This window comes from Nothobranchius furzeri, chromosome 1, assembly GCF_043380555.1.
Source record: "Nothobranchius furzeri strain GRZ-AD chromosome 1, NfurGRZ-RIMD1, whole genome shotgun sequence".
Lineage (NCBI taxonomy): Eukaryota > Metazoa > Chordata > Actinopteri > Cyprinodontiformes > Nothobranchiidae > Nothobranchius > Nothobranchius furzeri.
The window spans coordinates 94,704,088-94,723,627 of NC_091741.1; the positions used below are offsets into that span (position 1 = coordinate 94,704,088).

A 19,540-nucleotide genomic window follows, 5' to 3' on the forward strand; every position below is an offset into this window, starting at 1 on the left:
CTTCCAGACTTTCCACAGGCTTGTGTAACTACTGAATGTGATTTTTTTTTCCTTTTGGTTTTAAAAACAAGAAACCAATTCTATTCCTGTTGGGAGGCCAGAAGCAACTAAAAGCTTTAAAACGTGTGAGGGAGGCGTGGCGATGGGATGTGGGAGGGGCCAGATGCTGACTGCTGATAGGGTAAACTTGAGGATGATGAAGACGAGGATGAAGATGAACATGGCTGCTGTGAAAACACCTCAAAGACACTTAATGAGCCGTTTTCCAGAACACAGAATTAGCTGACCTAGATAGTGGACTACATCACGTGCTCAATTCATGCAGAACAGCACAAAAATGTGATTCTTCTTTTGATACCTACTCTTACCTAAATGTACCCACAATGCAACACTCTACCAGTAAGATGTTATCAGCATCTCACCTTTGATGCCATTAAACTGTAACTCCTTCACTAGAAAAGACTTTATTCTGTTAAACAGTACAAATTACAGAGTGAAATTTAAATACGGCGATTAAGAAAATCCACGAGAAGTTCAGGACTCGACTTGATTCCTGTATTGAAAACAGGCCCAAAGTGATCCAGGGGCAAAAAAATTAAAAATCCTCTTGAATGGCTTGACGGTCATTCAAAACCATGAAAATAAATGCACTGCATAGGCAAGGATACGCCGCTGACCACCGCTTTCTGGACAGAACCAGACAACCGGGGGACAGAGACTAATGTGGGTGGGACTTTAGGTCTAGTTCTCTGTAACGTGGGGGTGGGAAGTGGTATCATTTCTGATTGTAGCACTGAGTGGAATGTTGAACTTACAAAAGAAACTGAAGTAAGAGCTGACGGAGCAGATAGGTGGAGTGTGGTGCAGCAGAGAGAACATGTCACACTGAGGGGATCAAATGAAGCTGGAGAAGTGTCCCATGTAAAAACGGGGGTCGGACTGAGGAACGTACGCCTTCAGACAGCAGGAGTTTGGAGAGAGTGTGTGTGCGTGAAGTGAGACATGGAGACTGAAAAACTCAGTTACTGAGCAGGAGCTCCGTCGCCGTCTCCACATCCCAGGATTTCGATGACAATGCCACTATTACTGCATTCTGGAGACAAAGAACACAAGCCATGAGTGCTAGAGTTTTCATTTGCAGCAACAGTCAGCTGCTGGATTTCCCGCAGGGGAGAGATGTATAAGTTTACTGATACTTACTTTTTCAAAGCCCATGGCACATAGTTTGTCTATTTTGCGTGTGTACTCCGGACTGGAGACGGGAGCGCCGGCGTAGACGTGAGACCAGAGCCTCGCCGTCTGTTTGAACATCTCTGGATTCTGCTTGTACTGTGCAGCGAGTCAACAGGAGAAGCAGAAGAAAATGTGTTTAAAAGGCATTCAACTTCATACGGTCAACAACAGAGAGACAGAGTGTTTCTGTTTAGAATATAAGGAATTGTAGAGATTCAGTTGTTCCTTCTGTAATAGCTAGAAGGGAGTTCAAGGCTCTTACATTTACAGAGTTTTAAACAGAAACAGCTGAAATATGCCGCCTCATAGAACTAAAATGTTCTAAGAGTTGGCAAAGCGCCCTTGTTTAGCAACAATCACGAGTAGTGATGCAGTAAACTTGCAAGTATTCCGAGTTAAAAGTGGAAGCAGAAGTACACACCTGATTAGCTACCACTGCATCTTGTGGATCGTCTGGTTCTGCAGCTGCCAGCAAGGCTTGTAACGACAAAAGGACGGTCCTCAGCGTCATGGCTGCTGCCCTGGAACAACATACACGCTGTTGACCATGACAAATTAAACAAGAGCAGAAACAAAAATGCAGATGCTTCCACGTAGGCGGAATTAAGTAATTCCTTCACGCTCCATGGTGCAAAAAAGAAAATGAAAATACAGCGCAGGCTGGTGTGACTCTCATCTAAATGAGATGAAGAATAAATAACCTGACCGGCTTTTAGAGAAGATTTATTGTTGAAGTTAGAGACCAACTGGCTAGCATTTCTAAAGGAACAGATCTATGTGAAAAAGGCATCAGCTAACAGAACGGGATTCATCATCGTAGGGACACTGGTGGCTGTGATCATGATCTGGGGTCTCATTTATCAAGCTTGCTTACGCACAAAACTGGGTCGGAAAACTGCGTAAGCAACTTTCCACGCAAACTTTGGGATTTATGAAAGAAAACTTGGTGGAAAAATGTGCGCAACTTTGACTAAGGACCTGGTTTACGCACATTTTGGACATAGAGAGCACCTGCAGTGCTGCTGCTGAGAAGGATAAAATTATGAAATCCTGCAGCATTATCACTTGTACCGCTTCATTTTCACACAGAACAATACCCCACATGCACACACATGCGCGCACACTCACACTAGGGATGCACCGATCAGGTTTTTTTGCTGCCGATCACCGATACCAAAGAATGCTGATCACCGATACCGATCACCGATACTGATCACGTGGATTGGCCAGAAATTTTCTACAACATTATAATGAGTGCTACAAACTACATAATCTGGGAATAAAGGAAATGTAACCTAATCTACAATGGTCTGTATTAGGGTTGTCACGGTGTGAAAATTTAACCTCACGGTTATTGTGACCAAAATTACCACGGTTTTCGGTATTATCGCAGTATTTTTATTAAACTTGCTAAATTTTTACACAATTAAATAAACCCTGTATGTCAGGAAATATTGTCCTCAGTTTGTCTAAATTTTCCCTAAAATGTGTTATTTTGTAATGATGTTGTTTATTTGTTTACATTTTTTCCCTTTAATCTTTAAAATACCAATATTTGCCCATAACTTCTTATTTTATGTCTGTTTGGTGTCATCATTTAAAAATATTAGATCAGATGATACTCAGTACTCAAGTAGCCTTCTAATCAGATACTTTTTTACCCTTACTTGAGTAATAAACCCTATATCAGGAAAATATTGTCCTCGGTTTGTGTCCTTCCGTGAGCTTTACAGATGTGGGGAAATATCATCAGGCAGTAATCGTTGTTAAATTCATAATAATTCTCGGAGAGAGACCAACTCTTATCTGCCCCTGGGAGTCCCATAATGCATAGCGTCATTTCAACATGGCGGTGTCCGCGACACGGTTTATATGCAGGTAGAGGCGCTGCGGCTGCTTTATATAGCGACTCGTTGCGTTCTCCCTCAACCCAAATCCTCGGATCACACATTTTAGCTAAAATGCTAACGTTAACTTGCCTTGCGTTGACTGTAGAGTTGTGGGTGATGGTCACGCAGATGTGTCATGAGATTTGAAGCGTTGCTGCCTTTCACAGACTCTTTTTCTGCACGTGCTGCAAACAGCATAGCCGTCTTCTATCAACTGTCCCTCGGCATTCTTCAAATATCCAAAAGATGCCCGTACTTCCCACTTTGTCTTCTTTGAGGGATAAAAAATGTCCTCCTGAGCACTGCCGTCTCCTCCTTTGGCCATTATTTTGAAAACTCCGATCAAAACAGATAGGGGCGCTATCGGCCGATTGGGATCAAATGCCGATCCATCAGTGCATCCCTAACTCACACACACACAAACGCACAGCCTGAAGCGCAGAATATGGAATGCAGAATATCAGCAGGGGGACAGATGGAGACAGAATGTCATGCGTCTGTGACAGTGTGTGTCCTGTCACTGTGACCTGATTGATCATGCGCCCTGGCTACTTGGACAAGGGAGATCTCTGGCTGACTGGTTAGTGTGCGTGACTTTCACCTGGGAGTCTGAGGATTCAAATCCTGATTAGACCATTTTTTTTATATCCGCCACAGGGTTGTCATTTAATTTTTCTTGGAGTCTGGAAAAACATCTCCTTCTGCCCCCTGTATTTTAGTCCAAGATCATTACTGGGCTGGCCCTATTAAACACGTTCTACACCCCTGCTTAGTAGACTTAATTAAGTATTTTTAAGTCAGTATAAAAATGACTGAAACACAAATTTACATAGTTGGCATTATTGACCAATATCTTTGATTTAATTTATTTGTTAAGAACATCAAGATGCATTACAGTGAACATTATAATAAAGTACATTTTTCTAGTGCAGAGAGGAGACAACCCATAGAAGCACTGACTTGATCTCATTTCAGAGAAAAATAGAACAGATCAGATGCACCTAATAAATAAAATTACTAACATAAACTCAGGAATCTGTTTCTTTGCTTCATTGTTCTGGTGCTGAAAATGTCACTAATGTGGATCAAAGGACATACACAGATGAATGCACCTCTTATTTATTATTTGGAAATTGGTGGGTGTGGTTTACATCAATACATAATTTTTAATCTGAAATTGATATGTATTTATCAGAAGTTGCTATGTGTGTTGTTTATCTGAAAACTATTTACAGAGCAGCCTCAGAATTGAGATTAAATATTTTTGACCACAATAGTAAAGGAACTATTACAGAACAAGTTTTACAGTAACATCAGAACATTATTATTTAAGTGCATGAATTAATACATCTGAACTCATGCAGTAGGAACTAGGAAATATGAAATACTAGAACCATTTTATTTTAATTTGATTAAACTGATTTTTTCCTAACGTTGTTGACATTTTTCCCACACACAGTTAAACAAAACAATGTTGATTGAGGTGTGTGTGTGTGAGAGTGAGTGAGTGAGTGAGTGAGTGAGAGAGAGTGAGAAAGAGAGAGAGTTAAAATAATTTTAAAAACCCGACCGGAGCAGAGGCAGTGACCGACGCATGCACGAGCCGTTTTCAACTGTCTTGTCAAATGCACCACGTACGTTACGAAATAAGTAACTTTAAACATTCAACCGAAAAAGAGGCGAGCTGAAGAAAACCTAGGGAGCACCGAAGAAACGCGAGCTACAGTGAAGCAAACACAGAGAGATCCGTTACTGTCTGTGTGTGTGCGTGGATGCCTGGGCTGGACTGAGCTTCTGGCTGCAGAGTTTTGTGTGTAGGGAAGGGCGGGGGCTCCATGTGACCGGCCAATCACAGAGCGTGAAGACAGTCAGTTAGTTCTTCAGCACAATTACAGATATTTACAAGTTTTACTTGTTTCATGCCCGTATTCGTCAAAAATGCTTTATCCGTACCGGATACTCATCTGAAACGAGTATCCGGCTCATCCCTAGCTGTAACCACCCAGCCCTGCCTCCTCCTCTTTGCTACCTGCTGGCTGTGATCACAAGCAACAACAGAGTAGTTCCTGCTGCTTCTTCGGGAAACAGCGCAATAAATAAATAAATAAATAAAAATCTAAGAAAAGGGGTTCTTGTAGGCGTGGCGCTGGGATTTCAGCTGTGGCGGGCCACCACGGCTACGCCTATGTAAGGGAAACACTGAGAAGAAAATATCATTTCTATAGCGCCTCTCAAGATAAAAATCACGAGGTGCTTCACAAAAACAAAAAATGTAAAAATATAAAAAACAATTTGGAAAATGGTTAAAAATATATTTTAAATTAGCAAAAAATAGACAATTGTGATAAAAAATTGTTAAGAAAGAGAGAGAGTGAATAGGAAAGAGGGAAATCTTAGGGCTGTCGCGGTAACCGCAAAAATGAAATATCGCAATATGAAGAAGCCCACCGCGCTGCATCATGGGCCACCGCGATTACTGAACTTGGTTCAACTCAATGATGCATGTTGAGAAGGATGGCTGCACTGGTATCAAAACGAAACGTTACTTCGCTCCTTTGGGAGCACTTTGGTTTTCAGTACGTCAGCTGCTGCGCAGCCAGAGTCCTTGGCCGAGACGGAGCTGCCGCCAGCGGCAAAAAATAAATAAATAATAAACGCTCGGAGACCTCCTGAAGCCCCGGACAAACACTGCTTCTGCAACCGTCCCGAAGAGAGTTTGAGCCGAGCTGGAGCTCACTCGCTACCTGCAGGAGGAATGCATCCACCCTAAAGAACCCCCCTGACATGGTGGAGCAACAACCGGGAGAGATTCCCTTTGCTCGCCAGAGTCGCACGCAAGTTGAGTTCGGAAGCGAGCGGGGCCGGACCGGAGCGGAGGGGAGCGGAGGTAGTGGAATTTGGGGTAAGTGCAACGAGCGCACCATCCGAGAGGGTTTTCAGCGTTGCTGGAAATGTTGCCACCCCTCTCAGATCCTCTCTCAAACCATATATGGTTAACATGCTGGTTTTCCTTGTGGGTAACAAGGACGTGACCGAGCTATAAAGCACCGTCATTCGTGTGTGTGAAAGTGAAATGATAGTGCGCCCGCCCCCCGGCGCGCGCGCGCCCGGTACATGTAATTTTTTATACTTGATTTTAAACAACTAAACAAAATGGGGACTTGTTTCTTATTTGTTAGATGCTGCAGCCAAATTTGCATTTAAAAGTTTAACCTTCTCCTGAATTTTGTTGTTTTTAAGTTCAGTCGGACTCCGACTGTCGGACAAACAAACGTTACTGCGATCTGTGTTGTTACTGCCCTTTGATCTGCATTCAGTAAAGTGTTATTAAAGAAGGCACGGCAATTTTTAACCTTTTTTAAATGTGTAAACATTATGTTTAGATAGTACTGCAATAAAAAAAAGGACTGCAATAATATCGCATACCGCAATATTAAGCCACCCTGAATCACCGCAGGGGGAATTCCTCAACCGCAACAGCCCTAAAATCAGTGGATCCTGAGGAAGGTGGAATAGGTGGGGAGAGCAGAATAAAGAGAGTGGTGAAGAAGGTCATACAAAAGCCAGCCTGAACAAGTGAGTCTTCAGCTGCTTTTTAAAGGAGACCACTGAGTCCACTGATCTCAGGCTCAGGGGGAGAGAGTTCCAGAGTCTGGGGGCCACAGCAGCAAATGATCTGTCACCTTTGGTCTTTAGCCTGGTGTGCTGCACAACCAGTAGGCTTTGATCACTGGACCTCAGGGACCTGCTGGGGGTGTAGGGACTAAGAAGATCACCAATGTAAGATGGTGCTTGTCCATGTAAGGCCCTATAGACCAGAACCAGGATCTTGAAATGAACCCTGAAGTTGACTGGCAGCCAATGAAGCTGAAGGAGAAGCGGGGTGATGTGGGTATGTTTGGAGGACTTGGTCATAGCCGAGCACACGCATTCTGAACCACCTGTAGATGGTTCAGGGAGGTTCTGCTCAGACACGTGAAAAGAGAGTTACAGTAGTCTAAGCGTGAGGAGATGAAGGAGTGGAGAACTGTCTCAAGTTCAGAGAAGAACAGAATGGCACTCAGCTTAGCAATGTTCCTGAGATGGAAGAAGGAAGAGCGAACAAGATAAGTGACATGAGAATCCAGGGTGAGAGCTGGGTCAAAGGTCACGCCAAGATTCCTGACGGAAGGTTTGGTGTGAGAGGCAAGCTGACCAAAGCCCCCTTCAGACAGGCCATGAAAAACGGAAATGTTCCGGACTCTGTCCGTAAGACCTTTCTGTCTGAATACAAACATCCGGATAATGTGTTCCGGAATTTATCCGGACGAAGCCCCTAGTAACAGGTTCGGACTTGTTACGGACAGGGTGGCTGCTTCAGACTGGTGAGGTAAAGTTCCGGACAAGGGGGAGGGGGAGGAGGGCACCGGGAGACGCTGTGCGCACGTAGATAGCCCGCTGCTGTAGCATGTGGCGAACCACGGCAGCTCGCCTCCTACGGTACCGTTTAGACGTGCGATGGAGCGCTTCACACCGCTTCAGTGATTTCTTTAACCACTGAGCTTCATCATCCAGGTCTCTTATGCGTCTTCGTGTGCGCAGAATTATGTTTAAGCGCCTCGTGATTTTTATCTTGAGAGGCGCTATAGAAATGATATTTTCTTCTTCTTCTTCTTCTTAACATAAGTCCGATTCCACCCCCACCCCACCCCCGCCGCCGTCAGACATCTGGAACTTTTCCCTGCTGTGTGAACGCAGCCGAAAGGACAAGTTCCGGTACAAAAGTGGTGTGTCTGAAAACACAGTTCCGGTTAAAAACCGGATTGAATTGTCCGCAAATGTTCCAGAATGTCTGTCTGAAAAAGGCTCAAGAGAGTCTCTGACTTTGGGAACCAGCTTGTCTGGGGCACAGATGAGGATCTCGGTCTTATCTTCATTCAGCTGAAGAAAGCTCCCAGCCATCCAGGTTTTGATAGAGTCTAAGCAGGTGTGTAACAGCTGCAGCTTAGACATCTCATGGGGCTTAAAGGAGATGTACAGTTGGACGTCATCTGCATAAAGACGGTAGGAGATTCCTTTGAAGGAGCTCAGGATGTGCTGAAGAGGAAGCAGATAGAGGAGGAAGAGCAGAGGCCCCAGCACAGAACCTTGTGGGACACCATGGGTATGGGAGATGGTGGAGGACCTAAACTTGGAGACGGCCACAGAAAAAGGAACGCTCAGAAAGATAAGACGAGAACCACTCCAGAGCAGTTCCTGATAGGCCTACCCAGTCTCTCAGCCTCTCCAGTAGCAGGTGATGGTCAACAGTGTCAAAGGCTGCAGTCAGGTCCAGCAGGACCAGAACAGAACAGTCCCCTGCATCACTGTGAGTCAGAAGGTCATTAGAGACATTAAGAAGAGCTGTTTCAGTAGAATGAGCTCTAGGAAAACCTGACTGGAAGCTATCATAGATGTTACGTTCATCAAGAGCAGCTGTGAGTTGTTTAGCCACAACCTTTTCCAAAATCTTGGAGATGAACAGAAGTTTAGAGATGGGTCTGAAGCTGCTATGGAGAGAGGGGTCGAGACTCGTTTTTTTAAGAAGCGGGTGGATTACAGCGTTCTTAAAGTAAGCAGGGACCTGACCAGAGACCAGAGAAGCATTAATTATAGAGAGCACGCTGGGACCGATGGACTGAAAAGCACTTTTAAACAAAGATGAGGGTACGATGTCGAGGGGGCATGCAGAGGTCTTCATAGAGTTAACTAGTTTGGTTAACTCAGGCAAAGAAACTGGAGCAAAGCTATCTAGGATGATGGGCCTGGTTGGAGTCGGGAGAGGCAGCGATAAGGCTGAAGGAGAGATGCTGGATCTAACCTTATTGACTTTGTCCACAAAGACAGACAGAAAGTTCTCACAGTCTAACAGAAACTGACAAGTTAAAGAAAATGCGATGGTGATCTGAAATATTAATGTCGAACTAAACGAGACAACACTAAACACCAGTTACCATTTTCTAGGTACAAGTCTTTTGTTGTCTGTGACTTTTAATGGTGTTTTTCTTTTTGGGACTCTGGTAGCTTGTCCTAAAGTAAGTGGTAGCAGGCGGCTGTTTCCCCTTCTCCAATATTATTGAGCGGAAAACCTCGCACGAGTGGTGTTCTGTTGCTAAATACGCGAGTGGGTAATCAATGGAGGACCCGGGAAAGTGCGGCGTTTCAGCGAGACTGACAGCTGGATGGTCCAATAGTTCATTTTGATGTGAAACATTTTATTGGCAGAGATTTTAAGACAAATGCGAGAAAACAACCGTCAACTTTTTCCCTTATTTATAATCTCCATAATATATTTATATCTATACCAGGTTTTTAAAGATGCGGTTGTTCAGTCGATATTGAAAAAACCTGGTCTGGATCTTTCCACTTATGAGAACCTCCGCCCTATATTGAAAGTTCCATTTCTCTCGAAGGTCCTTGAGAAAATTGTGCATGGTCAGATCTCTGCTCATATGAACAGCAACTCATTGTTGGATGTGTTTCAGTCAGCCTTTAGACCACACCATAGCACTGAGTCTGCTTTGGTTAGGGTGCTAAATGACATTCTGGTGGCATCTGACTCTGGGTCTAGGGTACTGCTGCTCCAGCTGGACCTTTCAGCGGCTTTTGATACGGTCGATCACCAGATTTTACTGGATCGGCTTGGGTCTTGGGTTGGGGTGACGGGGGTGGCACATAAATGGTTCCGCTTCTACCTATCAAACCGATCCATCTCTGTACAGATTGGTGACTGTGCATCCTCCTGTCTTCCACTGCCTTGGGGGGTGCCACAAGGTTCCCTTATTGGGCCATTGCTGTTTTCTATCTACCTTCTGCCTCTGGGCAATATCCTGAATCAGCATGGCCTGAGCTATCACATCTACGCAGATGACTGTCAACTATACGTAGAAATGGATGAGAAGAATGCGGGCTCGCGATTGGCTGCATGTTTAGATGGTGTGAAGGACTAGCTAGCATCCAACTTCTTTAAGTTAAATGAAAAGAAGTGTGAGTTTATTGTTTTTGACCCCCCCAACCACCATGGCTCTTACCCTGTTTGTGACCTTTTAACCCTCAACCCCAAACAGTGTGTGTCAAGTCTCGGTGTAAAGCTGGATGCTGAACTCACAATGGCCCCACAGATAAACTCTGTAGTGAGGTCTTGCTTTTATCAGCTTCGCCGCCTGACTCACCTCAAGACAAATCCTGAAACGGAGGCATTTGGAGTCAGTCACCCATGCCTTCATTACCTCTCGCCTTGACTATGCAAACGCCCTCCTCGTTGGTGTTCCGGTCTCTGCCCTGAATCGGCTGCAGGTCATCCAGAACGCTGCTGCCAGGTTCTTGACGAATACACACCGACGTAGCCATATTACCCCTGTCCTGGCACTTCTTCACTGGCTCCCTGTCATTTTCAGAGTACAGTTTAAGTTGTTGACTTTTGTATTTAAAGCACTCAACGACCTGGCACTTCCCTATCTCTCTGACCTGCTCACTCCATATGTGCCCACGCGCACGTTGAGGTCGGCTGACCTTTTGCTGCTGTGTACGCTGCGGATGCGATACAAATCGCGGGGTGAACGAGCATTTGTGCATGCTGCCCCAAAGCTGTGGAACTTGTTGCCCATAAGAGTTCGGCAGTCTCCATCACTGGCGGTTTTTAAATCTTGTTTAAAGACCCACTTTTACGATTTGGCTTTTAGACAGTGACTCGTTTTAGTGTTTTATTGTGTCATTGTTTTAATGTGTTCTTAGTATTCATCATGTTTTATCTGCTTTGACTGGTATTTTTATCCTCTGTTTTAGTTCCTTAGAATGGTCGCGTTTTGTTTTAGCCTGTACAACACTTTGGGCAGCTCCCATGCTGCGTTTTAAACGTGCTATATAAATAAACTATGGTATCGTATGGTACCATGTTAGATTGTTGTTAAGAGACATAAAAAGGAATGTTTTAAGCTTTGCCATAGCTTTAACATTTAATCTCCAGTGACTTGCAGCTGGTTAAGAATGCCGTCTCTTATTCACTCACCACTGATCTTTAAGAATGTCCAGACATATTGCACCTGTGACCGAGCTGATATTAGGATGCCAGATCTTTGTGATAAACCGAACCTGAGATGAATAAACGGAACAATTTATGTATTAGTGAAGTAAGAGGACTTTGGTTATTGCAAGAAGCATTGAGAGAGAAACCCTTACCTTGGGTGGATTGAATGGATACGTCTCTGGAATTTTGATTTCTAGTTGATATCTACCTCCTGCACATAACATGAATACAGCATGATGTGAGAAACTTCAACCATGCTAAAAAAACAACAAACCAGTGTCTTTCTGAGCGCCTTACCTTCATATGGCGTGTCAGGCGGCCCTGCTATCTCCCCTTTAAGTTCTGTGAAGTTCTCATCCACCAGGTCTACCTTTATCTGATTTTTGCTTGTCTGAAATTGCAACAGAAGAGAAATATAACCTGAAATTAGTGCTGTGTTCAAAAAACGGGATGTTGTGCAGCATAAGATAAAAACTCTCGCCATGTTAGTAAAAGTTGATATCAACTTGTTGCGTGTTTGAATACATGGGTGAAAAAAACGCTCCAGAGCAAGTTCACGCAAGTAGGGTAAACACGACAGAGGCGATACTACACAAGGCAAGGTACTACGGAACTACATTTCCTAGCAAACTTATCGACATTTCAAAGTTTGGCTTGTTTAAATCCCACTATAATCCAAAAGTCCAATGTAAAAACTATTTTTGGGCTTAAACATCCCTAAAAGAGCTCACTGTTGGCCAACATATTAGTGGCCATTTGGGAGCACGACCGTGATAAAGCTAACGCTAGCGGCTTTAACGAGCCAGCCACTGAGAAAATAACTACAACCACATCTTATAGGAGAAACATGACACCACCAACCTCTTCACTTTTAAGAACCTCTTTAAATTCCCGTTTTATCCTCTGAACTGCGATATTGGCCATGGTTCCCCCCTGTTCCCGTCCGGTTGCGGCCTCGTCGCCGTTCGTTCGACCAGTTCGCTAACGTTAGCTTCACTTTAAAGCCAAACACAAAAATAACAGCTGGAAACGCAGCGAGCGGCTGGTGTCGTCAGTCCCAGTTGTTAATGGGAAGCTTAACATAGAAAGAAATAGCTCAACGTGTAGCTGTCATGTCAAATGTGTAACAACAACACAATGGTTGGTACAGAAAACATTTTAATACCAAACTGCATGCAGTCTGGAGGAGAGGAGGTCATGTGATCCGAGCCACTCTGAACACCTCATCCCATTGGCTGATCAGCACACAAAACAAATAATAATAATTTATTATTATTATTATTATTATCATTATTATTGCTGTTGTCATTATTATTATTATTGATAATAATAATAATAATCAGCACACAAAACTAATAATAATAATGTATTATTATTATTATTATTATTATTATTATTATTATTATTATTATTAATAATAATAATAATAATAATAATAATAATACAGTATAAGTTTTATTAAAATAATGATCACTATAAAATGTTACTAATGTAGAAAATAATAGACTTAATTGATCCCACAGTGGGGAAATTCACTTGCTACAGCAACACATACATACACTTAGAAAAAAAAGAAGAAAAACAATAAGATTACAAGTAAATACACAAAGGCAGTAAGCTATTATTAATGTAATACAGTAATACAGTATTGAAATTGTATTAAAAACTGTTTTTAAATGCTTTTATTATTATCTTTTTTCTTTAATGTTTCTGTCACAGAAATTCTTTTGGACAGTTTTTTTTACATTGCACAAATTATTATTACAAACTCACTTTTCATAGGCCCAATTTAAAAAATCTGTAACACACACTTTATAACATTAAAAAATGGAGGGATTTTGGATTAAAGTTTTCTGAGACACAATTCTAAGAAAATTCTACATCTCTACAGAAATTCCTTCGTGTAAATTTCCAGTAATACAAAACGTGGTTATAATATGCATTTATGTGTTTGGCTGTATTGGAGTCAGTCCTGCTATCCTAATGTTTAGTAATAAAAAATAACAGGAGAGTTACATTTTTTATATTCTCCAAAAAATCTGATTTCTTTGTGTTTTATTACAGTTGTCCATCGTCACTAGAGGACAGTGTTGGCCAATTACAGCGACGCAAACAAAGTTTCTCATAAAATTAAGAAACGGCACCACCTGCAGTTAGATATGAACTTCATTTTAACGTCAAAACACAAAAACTGATATTCAGTAGTAATATACAAAACGACAATACGAAAAGTAATGACTAAAAAATAAAGGGTACTGAAAATTTTGAATTTCTCTTTTTCAGCAGTTAGGAAATTCTTTCCCCCTTCTTTACAGTAAACACACAGGTGTGTAAAACAGTAAAATTAGAGAGCAAATCAGTTATTTTGTCATAAAGTTTATATTCCAGTCAATGTTCTTGAAAATGTAGATGTGATCACATAAATAAGTTGATGGTTACACTTAAATTTTAGGAAACTTAGTCATACTAATAATAAATACAGACACTAGTGATAGAGGGGCGAGTGTAGGAGCTACAAACTGTTTTGCTACATGTTTACAGAATCAGTCTCTTGCTGTTTTAGTAAAGAACAAGTGGACAGAAATGCACTGGTGCCGTTTTCACCCGTCTCCTCCGATATAGCCTGTTCTTCCCTTTTCCTTGGTTCCAACTTTTAATTCTTCCTTCAGCGACAAAGAAGATGACAAGTGCAGACAGGACAGCAGCTGTCATGAGGATGCAGCCTCCAAAAACCAGCATTGCCTTGTTCTGATGCATCCATTCACACGTGGAACAAGTCTGGTGCTGTTCACTGAATTCACACGGTTGTTTGGTGCTGTTGTCAGGGAAGCCGCTGTGAGCTATGATCTCTCTGTACACATTTATTGACGCCTTGGCTTTAGATTGGTGTTGCGTTGAGGTGAAGAGGCCAAACTGGGGGGCATGTCGATCTTGGAGCTTCCAGACGTAGAAGCCCTGCAAGTTGACCCGGTCAAGATGGTAAGCTGAAAACAAATAATAGGGAAGAGTGGAGAGGAAATGATCAGAGTTTTAAAATACACTCTCAACATGGCTGATGCATGTAAGTAAAACAGTAAAATATGACAGGGGAATATTAACACAATATTCTTGAACCTCTTCTTTCCTTTTGTTATTTTGATGCTTGCCCGATAAGTTTGTTTTTGTAGAAAGTAACAAAGGCCATAATAATCAGAGGGGCTGTATCTGTTTCAACATCTCAAACACTTTCTTGTACACATTCGGGGTGACACACCTTTGAGAGCCTCCTGCAGGTAACTCTTGAGGTAGTACTGCCTGAGTTTATCTTCAACTGGAGCTTGATCATCAATCCCGCTTCCAGTCACAATGATAGGCAGACTTCTTCCATACCTCATGCTCACCCATGTTAGCGTTCTCCGAAGGCCCCATGGAACCAGAGCCTGCCCCAGGTTAGAGGAAGGCCAGGTGGGGTCAGAGAGTATCAGACAGTCGTGGTCAGGCGCCGGTCTATTCTCAAATGTTCCCTGAGTGAGTGGAAGAGGTGAAACTAGACGAGTGGTGAAATGGTTTAGGGTGATAAAACTCAATGCCCCTCTCAACTCCTTGCTCTCTTCGTCTGTAAAGCTAGGGAGAGCCGATCCAGGTAGTCCCATCATTCTAGCTCTCTCCTGCAGGTACACCTTCATTTCATCAGGGTACTTCCCCGTCCTCTGTTTTTTCTCGTAACTGGTCCCCAGCAGTGGGTCCAAGAAGCGACCCAGTTCAAACAGAAGGAATCGTTCTGCTGCTGCTGTGTGTGATTCTAGAAAAGGGTTGGCCGGTTTGGCCCAGTCTGCATGTAGTGCAAGGGATATCAGTGCTTTCTGTTCACCATTATACTCCCACTCATGCAGCCTCCAGGCTTTTGCGTGAGCCAGAATGAGGTGATGAGCAGCTCGATGCCTCTCAGCCGCATTGGAATAAACATCTATTAGCCTGTTTGGCTCGTTAATAGTGATCCAGTATCTGACCCAGGTACCCAGCTCCCGGTAGCAAAGTGCTGCGTAGTCCTGAAAAGCTTCCACGGTGGTTTCATTAAGCCAGCCCCCAGAGGCATGAAGAGGTGTGGGCAAACCTAGATTTGGAGCTCTGTGTGTTGGGTAGTACATGATAACCATGGCCTCTAGACCCAGCTTCTGGAGCTCAGTCAGGACACAGCGGTAGTACCTTTGTAAAATTATAAAAAAAAGGTGTTAATTTGGCAACAGCTTTTTATGGTGCCTGTGGATGTTTGTGTGTGTTTCTACCTCAGAGTGTCGGTGCTTACGCTCGAGCGGTCTCCCTGAGGTAAAATCAGAGACCAGTTTAGAGCAAAGCGGTAATGAGTTGCCCCAGTGGAAGCAAACAGGCGAAGATGGTTACGGATAGCCAAATAATCACTGCACTGCACTGGTCTGGTGTGAAGCTTCGCCCCTGGGATTGGACGCAGCGAGCCGTCTCCTGTCAGGTTCCAGCTGTACACGTGAGGGTCGGTAAACTGTGGAGAGAACGGGAAGAGGCTGACCTGCAAAACAAAGTAAAGAGTAAACACAAATTATTTAGACCTTTGTTTTAGTTTTAGGGACTTCTGGCTAGTCTGTCATCTGACCTGTAAGGTAGAGTCTGCAACGCCCCAATGAAACTTGCAGGGGAAATGGCCTTTGACCTCTCCAGCTGTTTCATCTGGAGGAAAACCGTTGTCTGTGATAATATTCCTGTAGTACTTAGCTGTGGTTTTAGGGGTCCTGGTCCTGTTCAGTTGGCTGAAATCGACATGAAAAAGGCCTCGTCTTATGCTGTATCCATTATTCCACTCAAACCCATCCACCAGTGACCAGGCTGAGTAGCCAAACACCTGCACGCCATCTAACTTGATGGCTAAAAATTAAAAAAAAGCAATGAAGCGACAATTGTGTGAAATCATTCAACACGTAGATCTTGCTGGGTGTCTGCTTACCTTGCAAGACTTGATTGATAAAACTCTTCATCAGATAGATGGCTACCGTGTCTTCTGTTCCCACTCTGGCATCAGTGAACCAGCCTCCCTCAGCCACCAGCACGCTCAGGTTCCCATACTCTAGTTTTATCCAGTGCAGGAGGCGCCGCAGGTCCGGGATTACCGTCTGCCCATAGCGTACCAGGCTCGGGCCCAGACGGATGTTGTTTGGCCCAAAAGACAAAGCAAAGAAATCTGCTGTTTTCTGTACCCAGATCCTCTCCTCAGGTGTGAATGTAGGCATGAGAGGTCCGTGCGTTATTCTTAGAGAGGCTGGGTAGTCTCCTTCACCGAAGATGGGACTGGCAAACCAGCCGAGGACCGCCTCCATGGACTGCTGACAAAGGGCTACGTTTGCAGCTGTGGCTTGGCCTCTCTGAGGCTCGACCCAGTGGGAACCCAGAACTATGGAGACTTTTCCCTTCTGGGTTGGACGGAAATGTCTGTTGTAGGTCTGCCAAGCTTTGGCATGAGCCTGAAAAGAGGACAAGAATCACATTTTTGGGATTTTCTCAACTGTCTGCATTAAAAGCTGAGACCTCTCACACCAGATTCCCAAAGTTGGAAACAGAAACAAAACAAACATATGGGTCCAAAAATGGTTTTCAGAACATGAATTTGTTTTTTCAATTATTGTTAATAGCATGTTTCTGCTAAAGTGGTTGTATGTTGTTTATTTGGATTATATGAGCTCAGCTACCCCAACTAGCAAAGCTTGTGTTGCACAAGTCTCCATCATTGATGTTCTGTGGGTCAGAGCCATTGCTCCGTGGTGTGGGCCACATACATTGGTTTTTAAAAACACATAAATGTTTTTATTGTGACTTTTTTATGATTATCAATGAACAACATATTTGTTTTTAAATTTTTGTAGAAAAAAAAGTTTAAATTTTTGTAGATACACTTCCTACTCCGTTTATCCGCGGAGTGACGGAGGAAGTGACGCCACCATCAGCGTCAGCTCTGAGGATGTTCTGCAGTCGGCAAATGAAACGTTAGCAAGGTAAAGAGAAACCTTTCCAGAGTTTTAAAAAGAACCAAAAATGGAATTAGAAATTAGACACAGTAAGAACACACCAAAGATGTATGACAGGCTTGATCAAGTGAATATTACTCAATCGGAGAACAAGAGCCAACAACAGTAAGTTAGAAAAAAATGACTTTTTTTTAACCATTGGTTGCAAAAATGTGAACCTTAACAGATGGCTTATATCAGAGATTTTTGATGCAGTCCAGTACAATGTTTTTGGGACAATATCTGAGTACTTCTGATATCGATATCGGAACAGGACATCCCTAGTTTGTAGTACTATTTGCCACCAAATCAAATTAGACTTTCCTCTTTAAAAATTTATAATCTACATTCTTTGTTAAGCTATTGGAAATACTGCATCAACAGATTGTGCTGGTCTCCTGCTATACTCCTGCAGACATGCAGGCCTCACTTTGGAAAATGTGCATATTATAAATGACACAATGGCTGTATTCCATTTATTTGCATCAGTATTAAGATGCCCTGTGACACATGAAGGTGCACAGAGTTATCATTATTTTTAAAAACCATATTAAGAGGCAGTGAAACAATTCAAGATTATGAACAACTCAGAACACAGCCGTGCCACAAATGTTTCAGCATTAACCCATTTGTGCCCAATTTTTTTTCAGAGTTGTAATGCATATCATTTTATCAGTTAAGTCCCTCTGAATCATGTTATATATTTTTTTTCAATTATATACTGTTTTTGGGAAGAAAATGGCATATTTATGACTGGCAACTATTGTTGCCAGTGGTCACAGAGCTTGTCAGTAGGTGAAATGTCACCTAATAATAGGAATAGAGAAGTAATAATAATATCGTTATAACCAGGGCCGTCCCTGGGGCATTATTTTCAGTGGGCAAAATTTTTCCTCGCACCCCTGCAACCCCCCCCCCCCCCCACACACACACACACACACACACACACACACTTCATTTCTTTAAGCATTGTGAAGGCAAAAGTACCAAATGATGGTCTAATTTATAATGTTTTAAGGTTTATGTTAACAGATGAAAAAAGACACAGAGAAAAGGACAGAAGCAGGTTTTTAATGACAGATTATAAATTGAGGCACTGAGTTGGGGGCAGTAAACGAGGATTTCCTCATTCTATCTCCTGAGCTTGAGTGGTGAGACTAGCATCTGTGCTCCACCTCATAAGTGATTATTAATGAGGCGTATCTTCGTGACTTCCTGACACACACTAAAGTGCTGATGTGGTGGACTTTGCCCTCAACGTCTCAGCAAGCGTCCTGTTAGCTTATCACAAACCTGTCAATAGAAATATGGCCAGCCAGTCATGATGGAGATAAAACGCAGTATGGGATTGTGTATGTTTGTAGAAGTTGTATCCTCTATTTGTTTTGGATTAAATCAGATGGTATCAGAGCGCTGATGTGTTTGCTTCACTGTTCTGTGACCCTGCACTATTTTCAAACACGCAACCATTCATTGAACATCATAAAATGATAAAGCTGCAGGAGTGCAAAGTTTACGCGGCGTGTAATTGGATAAACTGTACAAACATGACTTACCCTGATCAGATTGTGGGCTACAACAAGAAAGCCAGAGGGTCCTAGTTTCTCTCCAGGAGCGTGCACACCTGTGCCATAGCCCTGCACAGCCACCAGGTATGGGTTGTGCATTGTTAGCCAGTATTTAACATGACTCCCAAACGTGTGGAAACAAAACTCAGCATATTCCTTAAAAAGTTCTACCAATGTGTCGTTTTTCCAGCCTCCATATTTTTCCTGGAGCGCCTGTGGCAGATCCCAGTGGTACAGGGTGACAACGGGCTCTATTTTATTCTCCAGGAGCCTCTGCAGGAGGAAGCTGTAATGCGCCACGGCCGCTGCGTTTGGTTTACCTGTGGCATTGCCATCAGGGAAAAGTCTAGGCCAGGAGAGAGAAAAAGAGTAGGATTTTACACCGAGATGCTCCAGGGCCTCCACATCTTCTTCCCAGTGGTTGTAGCTGTCACTCGCCACAGTCGCTGTTTCTCTGACAAACTGACCACCGAGTGAGGAGTGGGTGAAGCTGTCCCAAATGGAGGCCCCTTTCCCGTCCTGATCCCAGGCTCCTTCTGTTTGGAAGGCAGACGTTCCTGATCCCCAGAGGAATCCTGACGGGAAGGTGTCATGGAGGAAAGTCTGGTTTTTGATGATGGGGCTTGGCTTAGGTTGCTGCCAGATGCTCCTACCATCTCCAGGAGAACAGGCTGCCTTGTTCCACATAAGCAGCAGAATGAGCAATCCCAGGCAGATGAGATTGGAAGGATGGTTCAGCATCCTGATCCTTAGTCTAAAAAATCTAGATTACGGTGTTAGAAGGTGTCAGTCAGCTGC

The 19,540-nt window shown here is 43.2% G+C and overlaps 2 protein-coding genes across 2 annotated transcripts; both read right to left on the reverse strand.

The window, feature by feature from the left end:
- Positions 1-448: 448 nt before the first annotated feature.
- Positions 449-12,343, reverse strand: ube2ka (ubiquitin-conjugating enzyme E2Ka (UBC1 homolog, yeast)). Its single transcript, XM_015945059.3, has 7 exons — positions 12,028-12,343; positions 11,464-11,557; positions 11,319-11,377; positions 11,149-11,231; positions 1,655-1,754; positions 1,201-1,329; positions 449-1,093 (listed from the first exon to the last, which is right to left on the reverse strand). The coding sequence occupies exons 1-7, from the start codon at positions 12,088-12,090 to the stop codon at positions 1,019-1,021; spliced, it is 603 nt and encodes a 200-aa protein (XP_015800545.1). The 5' UTR covers positions 12,091-12,343; the 3' UTR covers positions 449-1,018.
- Positions 12,344-12,833: 490 nt separating this feature from the next.
- klb (klotho beta) lies at positions 12,834-19,493 on the reverse strand. The gene is made up of 6 exons (XM_015945050.3): positions 18,731-19,493; positions 16,121-16,634; positions 15,773-16,041; positions 15,432-15,688; positions 14,420-15,351; positions 12,834-14,150 (listed from the first exon to the last, which is right to left on the reverse strand). The coding sequence occupies exons 1-6, from the start codon at positions 19,481-19,483 to the stop codon at positions 13,726-13,728; spliced, it is 3,150 nt and encodes a 1,049-aa protein (XP_015800536.3). The 5' UTR covers positions 19,484-19,493; the 3' UTR covers positions 12,834-13,725.
- Positions 19,494-19,540: the final 47 nt, after the last annotated feature.